A 15,665-nucleotide genomic window follows, 5' to 3' on the forward strand; every position below is an offset into this window, starting at 1 on the left:
GTCTTTACATGTCCTCCTTGAATCTACCTTAGACATAACTCTTAGTGCCTTCTTTTGAAGGACAAGCAGTCCTTAGGCTTAATACTTAATATTAATCCCAAATGATCTGATAGATGAGGCTGTGTTACCTTACAGTCTACATCTTCATAGTGAAAATTAGTAATTATATTGTCCAAACAAGAGTTATGTCTGGTAGGCTCAAAATTTAAACAAAAAAAGTCATAAGACCTTAGCCTATCTAAGAACCCTCTAATCTTAAGATCACTGTTCCTAGGGTTAATATTAATGTCTCCAGCAATTACAACTTTGCTGTTTTTGTACTTATAAGACTTATTAATAAATAAAATACATTTTTCAAGTTTGTCAGTAAAAATATTTATGTCAGAGTTTGGGGCACGGTACACTGCAACCACAATCAGATTAAGGTCTGGGAATGCCACCGCCGCAGCTTCAAATTGTTGCTCCTCACATAAATCCTTGACATTAATGCAAAGAAAATCAAAAGTAAAGTTAGTTGCCACATAAATGGATACTCCACCATGTTTCATGAAAGATCTGGTAAAACTTGTAATTAACTTGTATCCTGAAGGAACATAAAAATGTAACTCTTCCTGTGAGCACCAATGTTCGTTTAGGCAAAGAATGTCACATTGAATATTCTGCAGAAAGAGCTCCAATTCAAGCAATTTATTTTTAACAGACTGAATGTTCAAATGATATAAAGAAACATCACTTAAGTTAGGCGTAGGCCTATTTTTAGTTGCGTCAAGTTGGTTATTTGTATTGTAATTTGATCCTGGATTAGTTTTAGGCACTAAGTGAAAACCCGTCTCTAGTCTTTCTGGGGGGGGATCTTCGATTTGCTCCAAAAAATAACAATTAGGCTTGTCAGATAAAGTAGTCACTGAAGTTAAAGTTTTAGTGTTTGAAGATGAATGCTGCTTGTTTAAATAATTAGGCTTAAGCCTAAATCTTGAAACAAAGACTTCATTAGGCCAAAAACTAGGCGAGTAGACATCATTTAGTATAGTTAAGGGTAGGCCTACCTTGAATGACGAATACTGGTCAGGGTATTTCGAGGTTAGTTTTTCAACTACATAATCCGCTTTCTTTTTGTCATTTAAAAAGTTCTTCAAATCACCACACTCAGTTTCTGGACTCAGTCTTGAAACTAATAAAAAAATTTTCTTACCAGTAGTTTTTAGGCTATGCTCACTTTCTAAAGTTCCAGTGATAAAATTTGTTCTCCTCCGATCAACGGTTGGCTTGTTAACGGTAGGCCTAGGCCTACTGTTGTTTGATGCACTTATCTTTCCCTGGCGTTGTTGCCATGTTCCTTTGTCAGCCTTATGAGGTTGATTGTCAGTTCTTTTAACCACAGAGGCGAAACTCTGCTGGGAGTCATTATTTACACTTGGGCCAGACCTATGACCCGGGTCAACAGCTAGGTTAGTAGGGTAGTCTTCGGGATTGGTTTTCTGTACAGTTACCTTTGTATTTGTTGTTTCATAAGCCTTTAATGAGCTTAAGTCAGTTCTTGAAGTATTATCAGCACTGGTATACTCACGTGAAACATACTTAGGTTGATCTAACACTTCTTCCAAAAGCGATGTTTGGTTAGCTATAATACCCTTTATCCTGTTGTTTTCTTGTTCCACATTTTTGATAATATTACTCATAGCTAATTGATTATCAGAAACTTTCGTCAACTCATCTAGAATCACTTTAATCTGAACACTACAGTTACATTTAGAGTAGCAACTTTCGTTGTTTGCTGCAGCTTTCGTGTCTTGAAGCCATAGCTCGCACTCCACACAGAACCAGCGAATTTTTTCTGTAATCGCTTCAAAACTGTCGATTTCTTTTTGATCAAAGTTAATACAGTTAGCATGAAACCATTTATTACACTTTCCAGAACATTTAATCCAGTACAAGTTATTTTTACCGACTTTTTTACATAACTGACACTTGCCGTCGTCTTTTTCGCGCGCCATCTTGTCTAGGTATCTTTAAGAGTGGTATACTATTCATTCATCCATTTGCAGGCAAGTGAAGGAAATGACCCCAGCCCGTCACCTAGTAACAAGTCAACATCCCTGTCAACGGCTCCTATGAACGGGGTGACACCAGAGAGTCCCATGGCGGAACTGTGCAGTGCCTTGAGAGCATGTAGACTGAGTAGTGGCGGGGGCAAGCCCCCCTCACGTCACCCACCGCCTTCTCGCCAACCAGCCCACCACAACGGTGATGTCAGACACACCGAAGATACTATCCCATCTCACGTTACCAGTCCCCATCTGTACATGGAGAAGTCTTGTCAGGTGAGTAGAATTACATTTAAGGCTATAATGATACGGTTCACATGCACCCAATTGCTTGTAGAATAACATGCAGAAAAAGGAGGAAAAGCTTTATTTTTCAGCAGCAGTCCTTTGAATATTGTTCTTTTATGGTTCTGTAAAGTAGGTTATCCTTAATTAAAACAGTATATAATTGAATTTATTACATTTTATTTATTAATGTTAATAGTTTGATTAGCACTCCAAGGATTACTCTTGAAAACTTTCTAATTCCTTCCCTTAAAAAAATAAATAAAAAACAGGTTAATACTGTAGTCCTAAAGAAAGCTTATTGTCTGAATTGGCTCTTAATATGGTTGTACTTTGAATTTGTTAGATCTGTGAGTTAAATGTTTATTAACTATGTATTTTCATCACCTAATTATCTGATCATATGTTAAAGGTGATTCTGATTAAGAGGTTAAATAGTAGAATTTGATATTACCTATCTATCAAATACGTACAACAAAGAAATATTTAACAAGTGATAGTAATAATAGTAATTATTTTACAGGTGTTTGCCAAAAGGATAGCAGATGGTTTTCAGCTGGGGGATGGAGATGCAGAGTTCCTATGGGCAGAAATGAAGCATTTAAATGTGCTGGTGTCATCGTGTAAGAGTGACAACCGGTTTTCTCAACTAGACTTTCACCGGTTACACTCAAGGTTGGGCCAAGCAGTAGCAGCCAGGATGGACCCCTCAGATGTATCCTGGGTTACTCACTCCCTGAACTCCATCATCAGTAGGTACGGTCTCCTATTATTGTGTAAAAGTGACTTGACGATCTCTGTCTTACTGATTTAGGCAGATTCTTCATGGAGTCAAGTTCTTAAAACGTATTATTGTCTTTTTAACACCAAATTTTGATATAGAGTTTTTATTATGAAATGTTTTATTAAATAAATATCTCACTTCATTGTATGATCGAATTCAATCACCATTACCATGTATCATTAACCCTTTAAGGACCAACCGTCTGATTTATCGCCGGCGGCGTACTATGCGAAAAGGACCAGTCGTCTGATTTATCGCCGGCGGCGTACTATGCGAAAAAGACTAGCCGTCTGATTTATCGCCGGCGGACTTTTCATATTTTTTAAGAGATATATATTAATCTTCTATATGGAATAAATATACTATTTTTTATTCCCTGTATGTTTCTTACTATGATATCAAATTTTAAACGTCTTTGGAATTATCAGCTTGGTGAAAAAAAAATATTTTACGGCCATGTTGCATCTTAATGTTGTCAGGGTACTTTGGGATTATACCTACCACACCCAGACATGAATCGTTATTTGACATTTTGCTTCTACTGATTACTAGATTAGCGTAGAACAATATTTCGTCAATATAAAACAGGAATTGTCTTATTGCAAACCCCTCCCCATCCTCAGACAGAGGTCAAAGTCGAGCGGTCTAGTAGATAACGTGATTACAAAGTCTCGCCGCCTGTTCAACTGGTGCATCGCTTTGTTGTACTTCCGTGTTTTACCCCTACATTTCTACAAACACAAAAATTCAACAAAAACAAACATTACCAAACAAAAACTAAACTCTTTATTGAAAAAAACACACAAAACTAGTTTTTATGTACCGTGCAAAAAACTTAAATAATCATGTGATGCCGCGCGGCCTGCCGTAATCGGGATTCTCGAGAAAGATAAGATAACAGCGACAACAATACTGATCACAATACCTGGAAATGCTTGTTGATTGATGGAATGTTAGTTATATTACTCAACTACATCGTTTTAAAACGTTCTAAGTTCATTGAAAAAAGTTTAATCGTTGGGGGCATATAACGGAATCTGACCCCATTAACAATTGATAATCGGAAGTTTGTAATTTTGTAATTAAAGAGTTGTTTTTTCTTTCTATCAAGTTTGTTTCTATAAATGTATATTTTTGTGTTCTTCATAATGGTGTGGTCGGTATAATCCCAAAGTACCGAATAATATCCTTAGTAGCCTGTAAGGTTTTGTATGTTAGGCTAATGCTGAAAAGTGTGTTTTAACCAGTGTTACAGAAAAATTTAATTCATTTACAAACTTTTTATTTTTTATTCCAGGGCTTTCAAATTTTGTACAGTTATAGAGAATTATATGTAGAACTAATAAATACCATTTCCCACGGATAATTTATTCTTATTTTTGGTAGTTATTGAAGATCAAACTCAATTTTTTTAATTTTTTTTTCTTTTTTTTTATTTGATAAACAGATAAATCAAATTGTTTTTTGCTATATAATGACTTAAATTTATTTTTTCACAATGAACAATTTAATTATAAACATTTTAAGCCTAAAAACAAATCTGTACAGTAATTAGTTCTGAAGATATGATTTTTCTCTCAAACGCTTGAAAAATCGCACATTTTTAATATGCACAGTTCTTGGAGCATGGCCAGAAAAACGCAAAAATGTTCTTTGCACATGTCAAATTTTGGTCTGGTCCTAAAAGGGTTAACAGTGTAATTTGTTCATATTGGCTTAACACAGTGATGGCGGTAAAGAACAATGTTTTCTTTTATGGTCTCAATCTTTAAAATGAGTGGTCACTCATTATAATGCGGCATGTTATTTGAAATTTTTCATTTACACATAAAATCTCCTACTTTGGATTAGTGAACGAAGTGGTAATTTTGCCTAAAAAGTACTTAATATTATGTCAAAGGTGTGCAGAGTTTATTTTTTCTACTGTGAACCGTTACAATATTAACAGAGGGTATCCAGACTTAAGAGAAATAACAGGCTCTTTCCAGTTAAAGTAATCAGATCAAGCAGGAGCAACCGAATTGGTCACTAATATGTCTGTTTCTCAGAACTGACTCATCATGCACTCCTCACATTTTACTTATCAGTAGCTATTTCTTCTCTTATGTTCTTGTATAAGAAAAAAAAGTCACTTGCGTTAAACTATAATTAAAAATAAATACAAAAAAATAATTAAAACTAAAGTCGAATACTGAAAAATAAGTTCAACTCTGTCACTTTGCAGTTAATTTCTCAGTTAATTTAATCTTCTTACTCCATCAGTGACTTTTAGACTTTTTTGTGGGGTCACTTGAAATCAGTAGTTTTTCAAACACATCCCGCTTGTGTCCAAGACTTGAAAAGCAGGATCACTGCTTAGTGCAGACGCTTAACCAGAGAAACTTTTAGAAAGGTTAGGAAGAGTTTGAAGATAGGTTATTTTTTAGCTTGAACAACAATGGCTACCAATTTGAACATTTTATTTGGAATTTACAAAGGATTTACAATAGTATTCAGTCAATTGTTATTAGCAGTAGTACAGTAGTTTCTAGACTAATAATTGTTGTGTCAGAAATTACATCATTGGCTGCTGATACCAAATGGCTTGGCTGATTCCATTTTTTTTTACCAAATTACAGCATTTTTATGAGCTTCAATTTGAGGTGTCACAAGGACTTAGTTGCCATTTCAAACAAATTTGTCTTTTTCCCCCAATTCATACTATACACTTCCGTTTACAGAATTTTGATACTTGGGCTATAAATCTTTTAATACGAGTTTGAAGTTTTCAAATGAACACCCTGTAGGTGAAATAACAAACCTTGTAATCAGAGTTCATTAGATCCATCCAAGTGTCCTTTGTATTGTACCTTTTTCGTCTTTACGTACTTTTCTTTTGATATGTTCACTATTAATTTTGGCCTTTACAAGGTTTGCAGAAAAAGTATGTTATCATGCATGTGGTACCTACTTTCTCTCATTCTCATACATAACCTCTTTCTTTTAATAGTTTTTATTAGACTCATTGACAAGTCTAAAAATAACATTTTGAGCACACTAGCTTTGCCAATTTGACAACAGTCGCTTTACTTAAAGTATAAAACTTGTTGTCACCTCTATCTGTCAAAGATTACACCAAAAAGGATCTCACTAGATCTGTTACTCGTTATTCTACAAATTGGATCCTTTAAATCTTAATTGTTTTTTTTTATCTAGAAGCTAAAGATATTTTTTTCTGTTCAGGAAAACTGAGGATTGTTACTCGTCAGAGGAAGAGGAGGAGGTTGGGGACTCACCATACTGGCGGCGTCCTAGGCTGGATCGTCGTGGTCGCCAGTACCTGCACGGCACCGTGATCTGTGTGGCCCGCAGTATACTGACGGCACTGGAGACTGGAGTGCAGCAACCACAGCCTCCCCTCACCTGCGAGCAGACGTGTGCAGACGTGTGGGCGCTCGCTGACTCTTGCTCTTGCACATTCCCCACCAACAGGCACTCTCGCAGGAAACTTGCGCACAAGAAACTTAAATTCGAGGATGATGAGTTTTGTAAGTTTTTTATTTTGTTTTACAATTTTTACTAACAAATATTCAGATTTTTTATTGTCATAATTTAACTCTCATATTTAATCCTTCTATGTGGGGGTTTCCAAGAACTAAACCTCTTACCTGTACAAGAGTTTCTCCTGCTAATGCGTATATACGAGGTGTGTCCGAAAAGTATCCGACCGTGACGTCTGGCATGAACTGACGTTACTCGGCGGCAACGGCAATCTGGTCCCCTTTAAAGTACTCCCCTCTACAAGCCACTACCTTATTCCAAAGCATCTCCCACTTCCGGAAACACTCCTTAAATTCATTTTGTGGAATGGCTAACAGGTCCTTCGTCGCATTTTGTTTTATTTGTTCAACATTGTCAAATCTTTTTCCTTTCAAAGGAATTTTTAATTTCGGAAATAGCCTCCCTACAGTCCTGACATAGCCCCCTGTGACTTCTGGGGGCTATGTCAGGACTGTAGGGAGGCTGTCGTAGTTGGTTGATGTCGTGTTTGACCAAAAAACGCTGAATAAGATTTGAGAAATGAGCTAGCGCATTTTCGTGGTGCAGGATCCAGTCACGGAAAATTTTGCAGAAACACGGTTCATTTTCAAATCTTTGTGTAAAATGTTACAAACTGACGATTTTGGTATTCCTAAATCTTCTTTCAGCTCTTGGACAGTCAATCGACGGTTTTCATTAATTGCTGCACGAACACGTTCAACATTATCAGTGTTTCTGGCCGTTCAAGGCCTGCCAGATCGGTCATCACTCTCCACTGATATGCGGCCATTTTTAAACCGCCTAAACCACTCTTTTATTTGTGTATCGCCCATAGACACGTCACCGTAAACTTTCCGTATCATAGTAATCGTCTCTGATGCTAAATGGTCAAGTTTTTGGCAAAATTTCATGCAAATGCGCTCCTCAACATGTTCAGTCATATTGAAGTGCGACACACACACACACACGGCAGTACTGTACGGAACAGAGCGCTGTGACTCACTGAGTGACCGGATCTTATTCAATGCCTAATATGGAAAGGAGTAGGCTCGCCCCTTCCCTCCAATAACCGGTTCGAGCAGGTCGGTTACGCCGCGGCTGCCTACTGGTCGGCGGTTGGATACTTTTTGGACAGACCTCGTAATAACATATTTTAGTTGTATTTAAATTAAGTACAAATAGTACAGAAATGTCTAAAAGTCAGAAATAATCCAACACTTATCTAAAATTGTTTACATTATGCAAAGACAACTAACTTACTGCCTAGGCTCACAAACATGTACCCACTAAATTACTTTTGTATCATTATTATTTGCATGTCTTCTATCATGCACTTAAGCTTCAAGGGCGTTTTGTACACCCTGGAAGTATACTATGAGGCCAACCAGTTTAGAATTTCAATAGTTCTACAAACCGCAGAAAGCAATCTATAAGGTCCTTCTGGAAATTGACCACCCTTGTCCAGACTACTAAAGATGGCGTAGCTCTCCTGTTTTTTTTTTTTTTTCATTATAGCACAGTAAAATAGTATTTACACCAATACTTGTACATTTGATACTGAGTAGTAACTTATGTTTACTAGAACTCTTGAAAAACAATGTAATGTTTTATATATATTATATGTGTGTGTGTGTGTGTGTGCGCGTGCGTGTGCGTGTGCGTGTGTAAAGAAACTTATTGACATAACTACTGTCAATAAGTTCACTCATTACAGTGCTTAGTGAGTACTGTTTCACTCATGGTTCGAGTAGAGTCAGTGAAATTATTGAAACTTTTTTTGCAGATGAAGTTGGCCCTTGTAAAGTGACGGAGGAGAGGCCAGGTGTTGCTCCAGCTGACAGCTCAGGGGAGGAGTCTGACACTTCAGGTACTTTGGCGTAACAACTTACGTGTATCATTGTACCAGAATAATTAGACGTGGTAGAGTTTGGTTTGGTATTCAGTGATTTGGTCATTCTTATTGTATGGTTTTGCCTGCATAATATTTATCTTTGTTGATAAATATCAAATTTATTATCTGATTTTGGTTATATTGCTCTTTCTTGATAAAGTGATAACCAAGTACAAATGACTCTTAAGATAATTTATTACTAGTTCAATATTTTAAATGACAATGTCTGACAAAAGTGAGTAATGAATTGCTATAGATAGATAAAAAAACTTTTGTTTAATATTATTTTATTTTTTAACAGGTTTGCGACGGCCAAAATTATTGTACATAAAATTTCGATACAATCTCAACTAAAAATGAAAAATGGCTGTCAATGTCAGTGTTTTTTTCAATAAACATGTTCTGGAGTAATTCAGTATACTTGAACGAACATATTTTCAATGTCTAAAATGATCTCAATAAGATTGTGCACAACAATATAACAGCTAATTATAGCAGAGTAAATTAAAAATTTTGACTACTTAATGTTATCATGTCTCATTTACATTAAACCACATCTATACCCACACATGTCTTATGGCATAACGTTGTGGGGAGGATGCGCAAACACCCACTTCCAAAGGTGCTTTGTCCTGCAGAAGAAAGCAATCCGAATAATCTCGAAAATAGGAATGAGAGAATCCTGCAGGGAGCACTTCAAAAGTCTCGATTTGTTAACGCTCCCATCCCTCTACATGTACGAGACTGTCGTTACAAATGTGAAGTAACGCGGGGCAGAGACGTCCATGACTACAACACTAGAGGGAGGGATGCATTAAGACCAGCGCAGCACAGGCTCCGGGCTTTCGAAGCCCTGCCATCTGAGGTCGGGGCCAAACTTATCAACAAATTGCCTCTTGAGCTACAGGCTGAAAATGGGCAACCACTGTTTAAGAGGAAGCTAAGGAACCTATTGGTGCAAGGGGCCTTTTACTCCGTCGGCGAGTTCGTGGACCGGGGAGGTTAGTTGGTACAACCGTTGAGTGGGGGGTGCCAGACTTTAGGCCTACACGATAAACCATAATGTTCTCTCTATTTAAGTTTTGTTTTATTTGAGAATTAAAATTTTAAGTGCTTTCTTTTATTTGTTTAGTTTTACATATAACTTTGTAAAACATTACAATATTATTTTATTTAAATACCTACACGACTTGACACATGCCATGCAATGTTGTAAAAATTGTTATTACGGCAATAAAGAAATTTATTTATACAGTGATTACAAATTTATCCACCAGCTGGGAAACCCGAGTCAGTAGTTTCACTTAAAAAAATAAATGTTTACTTAACAAAAATTCTTTTTTCCTGACGTGTTAAGTTGATCCTTTAGCACTTTTCTTTAAAAAACAAGTATACTTATCATTTTTTATTTTTGTCACAGGCCCAACATTGTCTATTTCTTGGTCACTTTCACTGTAATTCATATAAGAATGCCTCTTGCCCTTTTACTTCACCATCTAAATCTTGAATTTGTGTATCATTTAAAAATGATGTATTCATTGATAAATTGTTAAAATTCGGATCAACTGGGCTCTAATAATTCCACACACAAAGCAAAATCAGAACTAAAAACAATAATGTAAAACCATATCAACTTGGTTCAACAATAAAAAATGTAGCATGTTACCAAAAGAAACACTCATAAACAACAGACACGAATATCACTAGTAACAGGTGACTGAAATAGATGACACTTCTATAGGTGTAAAAAATGAGCAACTCCAGGCGAGCTGGTCATTTGTTTGTTTTGTTTTAAAAACGGATCGATACTGTATCACAAGTTTGTGGCTTCCAACGTTTTCTGGTTTGTATTCTTGATGGAAGTGAGTATGTTTTAATGGAAAAGACATTTTTAATAAAATCGCTAAAAAAAAAATTAAATGTGGAAGTATGAAAAATGTCTTTTCCATCTTCCAACGTTTCTCAAGCAAAATCAGCCATACACTCTCGCGGATGTTTCTAGAACTACAGATGTATTTACACAGTGTTTTGCTGTCTTGTGTTTCAAGTTACAGTGGAGAGTTAAGACTTCACTTCATCATGAAAACACTCTGACTTAAATGTTTGAAGAGTTAGAACCAATCTTTGATTGATATGTATACTATATTATTATTGTGATGATTGTTTTCAGACACCAGTGAATGTGAGTTCTTTACTCCCCCCTCGTCCCCCGGAGTACGCTCAGATGATGACCAAGCTATGGAGAGTCCAGATGAGGGACCGGATGTTTACATCAGCGGGTCAGTAATATTCACATTAAACACTATTGTGACAATCCTTTGTAAGAAATGGTGTTTTCGTTTTCGATGGTACTACGAGGGCTATTCAGAAAGTTAGGAACGTTTTGGAATTAAAAAATAACCAAGTACAAGATAAACATTTCATTGTATACATGTGAAAGAGGAACTAAAATACTTATTTTCTACATAATCACCATACAAATTCAGACACTTATTATAGTGGTGGATAAGCTTTCAAATTCCTGTGCCATGGAATTCTGCCATCTGTGATCTCAACCATTCAGTGATGTGCATATTTGGAGCTCCTCATCGTTGTCAACATGCTGTGTTGCTAGCTAGGTCTACATTTTCAGGAACAAGTGAAAATCACTTAAAGTGATATCAAGACTGTAAGGGGAAATAAGGAAAACTTCCTAGTTGAACAATTTCAAAAGTTCTTGAGTACGGTTTTCCATGTGAGGTCGGGCTTTGTCATACAAAAGCAAAATTTTGGATGACAATTTTCCTCAGCACTTGTTTTGGATAGTTCTCCTAAGGTTTTGAAATGTTTGGCAGTGCCGCCCAGTTTATTTTTGCACCACAATCAAGAAAATTAATAAGAACACCTTGCCTGTCCCAGACAACTGTTGCCATGATCTTCCTTGCCAACAAAGTTTCCAGACAATTCCTCAACTTTGGCAACCAGATCGTCAGTCACAATGCTTGGACGTTGACTCTTTTCTTGATCATGAACATTGTTCTGCCATTTTTAAACTGAATAGACCTCATATTATATTTTGATTTTGTTCTTTTCATAAATCTTGTCCTGAAAGCAGATAAAAGCTTGTCGGGACAACGAGAAAAACTCTTCATTTGCTTTGCACTGGATGGCTACTGTAGTCCAGACGTCTCTGATATTGAAACAATGCAAAGAGTTTGTCTTTCTACTTCTTCGTCACTGACTCTTTTGTATCTCTTTAGATGTGGACTCCTGATTCCAAGAGTCAGGTCCCTGTCAGTGTCAGATTTCAGTTGCTGCACTAAGCGAAAGGTGAAATGAAGCTAAACTCAACATTTACCATTATCAATTTCTTAGAGAATTAGACTAAAGAAAGTAAAACTTGTAGGATTTTTGATAATACTTAAATATGTCAACAACGTTAGTTATTAGATAAATAAAAAAAAACTAAAATGTATTGAAATCAACATTTCTTATTGACATGACTGTTTAATTGAATTTTATTCAAGCAAATATGGTTAAAATGTTTGTATAAAAAGTTAACTTGTCAGTGCTATTTAGCAGACACTATGCATGTTTAGCTGTTATTAATTACAGTCTGCGCTAGGTACAAGTGTCTTGATCAGAGTGGAAACTGTTCATTTCTGAAAAGCAGTAATTCGTAAGGGGTAGGGATATTAACAATTAAGAAATGCATTACAAATAATGTTGTATGACTTGTAGCAACACACCGAGCAAGCTGGACATGTCTGTGATGGAGGCTATCCGAGGCAGCGAGCTAAACAAGGCCAAGTTCCCGAACATTTGCCGCTGGCGACATCTCGTCCTGTTACATTCGGACCAGGAGAGACAGAGGTAACCTTTATAGCTGTAGTGATAAAAACATTTCATAGATCTTAGTTAAGTTAAGTATAAGAAGCTCTAAGACACATTGGAAATGTTTAACATTTTTGGCATATGATTCCCTCAGATAACGTTCTATAAAAATTCTAGTGCAATATCCAATAATAATTTTTTTTTAACATTTTACCACATTAGCTATTTATTTTAAGTTGGTAAATTCATAACCAGTATAAAAATATTCCAAAAATAGTTTCCCTGATTTGATATAAACCTTATATTAAGTATTATCCCTTTAACACACTCACTGCGCGGGAAATATGACAATGTCTGTACCCCCCCCCGTATGTACATTGTCTGTACAATGTCTGTAAAATATGGAAAAAATACAAATGCTTTTACTCACCCAAAAATGATGTTTGGATGTCCAAAACTTTCATTGAAGATGTTCAGCCGATCACCAATGTTGCCGGTCCAATATTCAATGCTCTGCTGGTTTTTCAGCCTCTATCCCTATTAGCACCAAAGAATATTTATTACAAAAATCTTTTCACTCCTCTCCCCTAACAACAATATCCGCTCTCACACAAGTCGTCAGAGAATTATCTGAACTTGAATCGGATTCTTCTCTGTTAGAAAACAAGTGTTCAATGAGTTCTCAATATCATCTTCCATTAGACTAGATACTGTTACATATACAAGTTATGATACACTAAACACACAACAGAGAAAATGAACCAAGATGGTGATTCGAGAAGGGTTAGCATGAAAAGAAATAGTGAAACCGGCACTACACGCGGTAAGCAGCATAACCTTCTCTACCCGTCACTGGACTCTCACTGAGGCGATGAGTCAGGTGGAAGGGGGTCTGGACTTCCAGCCCTGCAACACTAGCGCACTATTGTGTCAAGCCTGCTACAGCGAATGTGTTAAGGGCCAGCAGTAGATTTTTGACTGCAATGTAACCAAAAGAGTCAATACCAACAATACATTACTGGTCATAACTTAAGGGGGGAAAAATCAACCGTAGAATATATTACATGCAAAATGTATAACTTTGTAAGATATATATTTATTTATCTTTTATTTATTGTAAATAATAAATATATTATTTTCCTAACCACAGGCAGGAAACAGAAATATGTGTCTTTGTTGCACAGACAAAATACTAGATTAACATTCATAGATGTAAACAAGCAATCACAGTTAGACAGTACCAGTTGTCAATGACATATAGGATAACTTTTCATGAGGTTTCGATATACCTCTCTGTGTGCCACTATAAGCATTATTTTGTCCAAACACCAGCATTGTTTTCTTTTTATCAAAGATACTTGATCCTTTTAGGATAACCAATTTTGTAAAAATTTTACGGTATGCATAATTTTTATTAAATATTTAGGTATGCATTATTTCAATTAATAAAGGTGTAGAAGGCGTATTTTGTGCTTTAAATCCCAATTATACTAAACTAAGATATTTAAATCAGTTTTTCAAATTTTACTAAATACTGGAGGAATCGAGAGCTAAGTTGCACTGTACAAGCACACGACCTGTTTTTTCTTAGGTTTGACACAAAACCAAGCATCAGACACGTAAATAAATGTTAAATTAGTGTCATCCAATCCTATATAGGACCCTTAATGTGGCAACTTTAAATCTCTTTATCTAATTGTGTGATGATGGTGTTAAACACGGATAGGTTTATTTCGTTGTAGGTTAAGGGAAAGAAAGGGGAAACCTTAGTATAAGGTTTTGTCACAAATTTGACCAATTTGCTTCACAGATACTGTAATCTCTCTGATACAGTTATGTGTGGAGCGGCCAGAAATCTTGCAAACATTGAAACTGTTTGTACGGTAATTGACAAATTTGTGATTAAATTGTACGGAATTTCACAAATGGTTTTGCCATCTAAAAATCTGCAGTTTGTGAAATTTTAAATGAAAATTTGAAAATGAACCTTTTTCTGACCATTGCAGGCCTGCCAGATTGACATTTTCTACTTAAATTTTGAAGAGCGTAAAACACTACTTTATCTGAGTATCTTAATAATTGGCCATTAAAAGAAGTTTGGATACTTCTCTAACAAACCTTGTAAAAAGTACTACACACTATAAGTATATGGATCAGATTAAGGAAAATATGAAGTATTATATAGGTGGATGGTTGATTGTCCGCATGTCATTTTTGCACAGGATTAGATATTGTCCACCCTATCCTTTTCACAATGTTATCTGCGGCGTCATATCACCCACTTACCCTAAAATGGTTAAGCATCCTTTTTTTCTCTTTGATACCTCTTACCCTAGAATACAAATGCTCTTATCTAGAAAAAGAGTATTTATGTGTGATTCTAGGATTAAAAATTACTTTAAGCATTCAATTTGCTATCATGAATGATGTGTTTTATGTTGTTGTTTTTGTTCCAGCTGGATGAGTCCAAAGCACAAATCTACCCTCGCAGATTCTTCACCCATGTGGCATCGATCTCCTAGCCTTAACTCTGACTGACATTGTTGGGGTCATCCTTATTATTGTTGGCTAATTTATCTATAAACTGAATATATTTTTGATTTGTTTGGTTTTCATACTTTTACCAGGATTTTTTATTTACATATCTACCCTTAGTTCACATGAATTTTGTACAAGAAAACTTTTTATGTACTAGATAGTATCAGTATGTACTGGCAATATTTTATAAGGCATTTATTCACATGTAGATTTTGATATTGTTAGATATTTTCATCTATAGTGAAACATCACTTACATGACCATTTTGTTTATGTCTGTGATGATTAAATATTAGTCAACTCCTGAAGTTGTGTTTTTAAAGGAATAATGACCCAAAACACGTTGATCAAAAATTGTGTGAAAGTAAATGCAGATATGGCGCAAGAAGGTAAAACTAGTTTAGACTTATACCAAAATATCTCTCCGGCCTCATGGCAGGTTATGGACATTCTAACAACTGAACATAAGTTTTACAACTGTAAACATTGTTTTTGTAAAATCAATAAAACAGAATTAGATTATAAGGAGCAGGGCCAGGGATTTTCAGTACATTAATTTTTGCTGAAGACTAGAAAAAGGAAATAATTTTATCTCTCCATAAAAAATTACAGGCGTTTGATAAGAAGTTCTGGTCATTTTTTAATCATACCAAAATAAAAACTGCTGAAGATAAAAATATGATTTTTTACAGTATGTATATGATGAGGTGTAACTTCAAGGAGTGACATGTTTTAATGATTATGACTATATTTTTTGTTGAAATATAATTTTGTAATTAATAAAAACACGT

The 15,665-nt window shown here is 35.6% G+C and overlaps 1 protein-coding gene across 2 annotated transcripts in view; it reads left to right on the forward strand.

Annotated features, from left to right (window-relative positions):
* LOC124357823 (ankyrin repeat and LEM domain-containing protein 2) overlaps window positions 1-14,960 on the forward strand; it is a 43,797-nt gene extending 28,837 nt beyond the window's left edge. For both annotated transcript variants that reach the window (XM_046809882.1, XM_046809881.1), the window contains exons 8-14: window positions 2,046-2,321; window positions 2,854-3,086; window positions 6,337-6,641; window positions 8,417-8,500; window positions 10,695-10,803; window positions 12,245-12,376; window positions 14,794-14,960. In XM_046809882.1, coding sequence (XP_046665838.1) covers window positions 2,046-2,321; window positions 2,854-3,086; window positions 6,337-6,641; window positions 8,417-8,500; window positions 10,695-10,803; window positions 12,245-12,376; window positions 14,794-14,875 — 1,221 coding nt within the window. In that variant the 3' untranslated portion in view covers window positions 14,876-14,960. The remainder of the gene's footprint in view (window positions 1-2,045; window positions 2,322-2,853; window positions 3,087-6,336; window positions 6,642-8,416; window positions 8,501-10,694; window positions 10,804-12,244; window positions 12,377-14,793) is intronic.
* Window positions 14,961-15,665: the final 705 nt, after the last annotated feature.

This window comes from Homalodisca vitripennis, chromosome 3 (assembly GCF_021130785.1).
Source record: "Homalodisca vitripennis isolate AUS2020 chromosome 3, UT_GWSS_2.1, whole genome shotgun sequence".
Lineage (NCBI taxonomy): Eukaryota > Metazoa > Arthropoda > Insecta > Hemiptera > Cicadellidae > Homalodisca > Homalodisca vitripennis.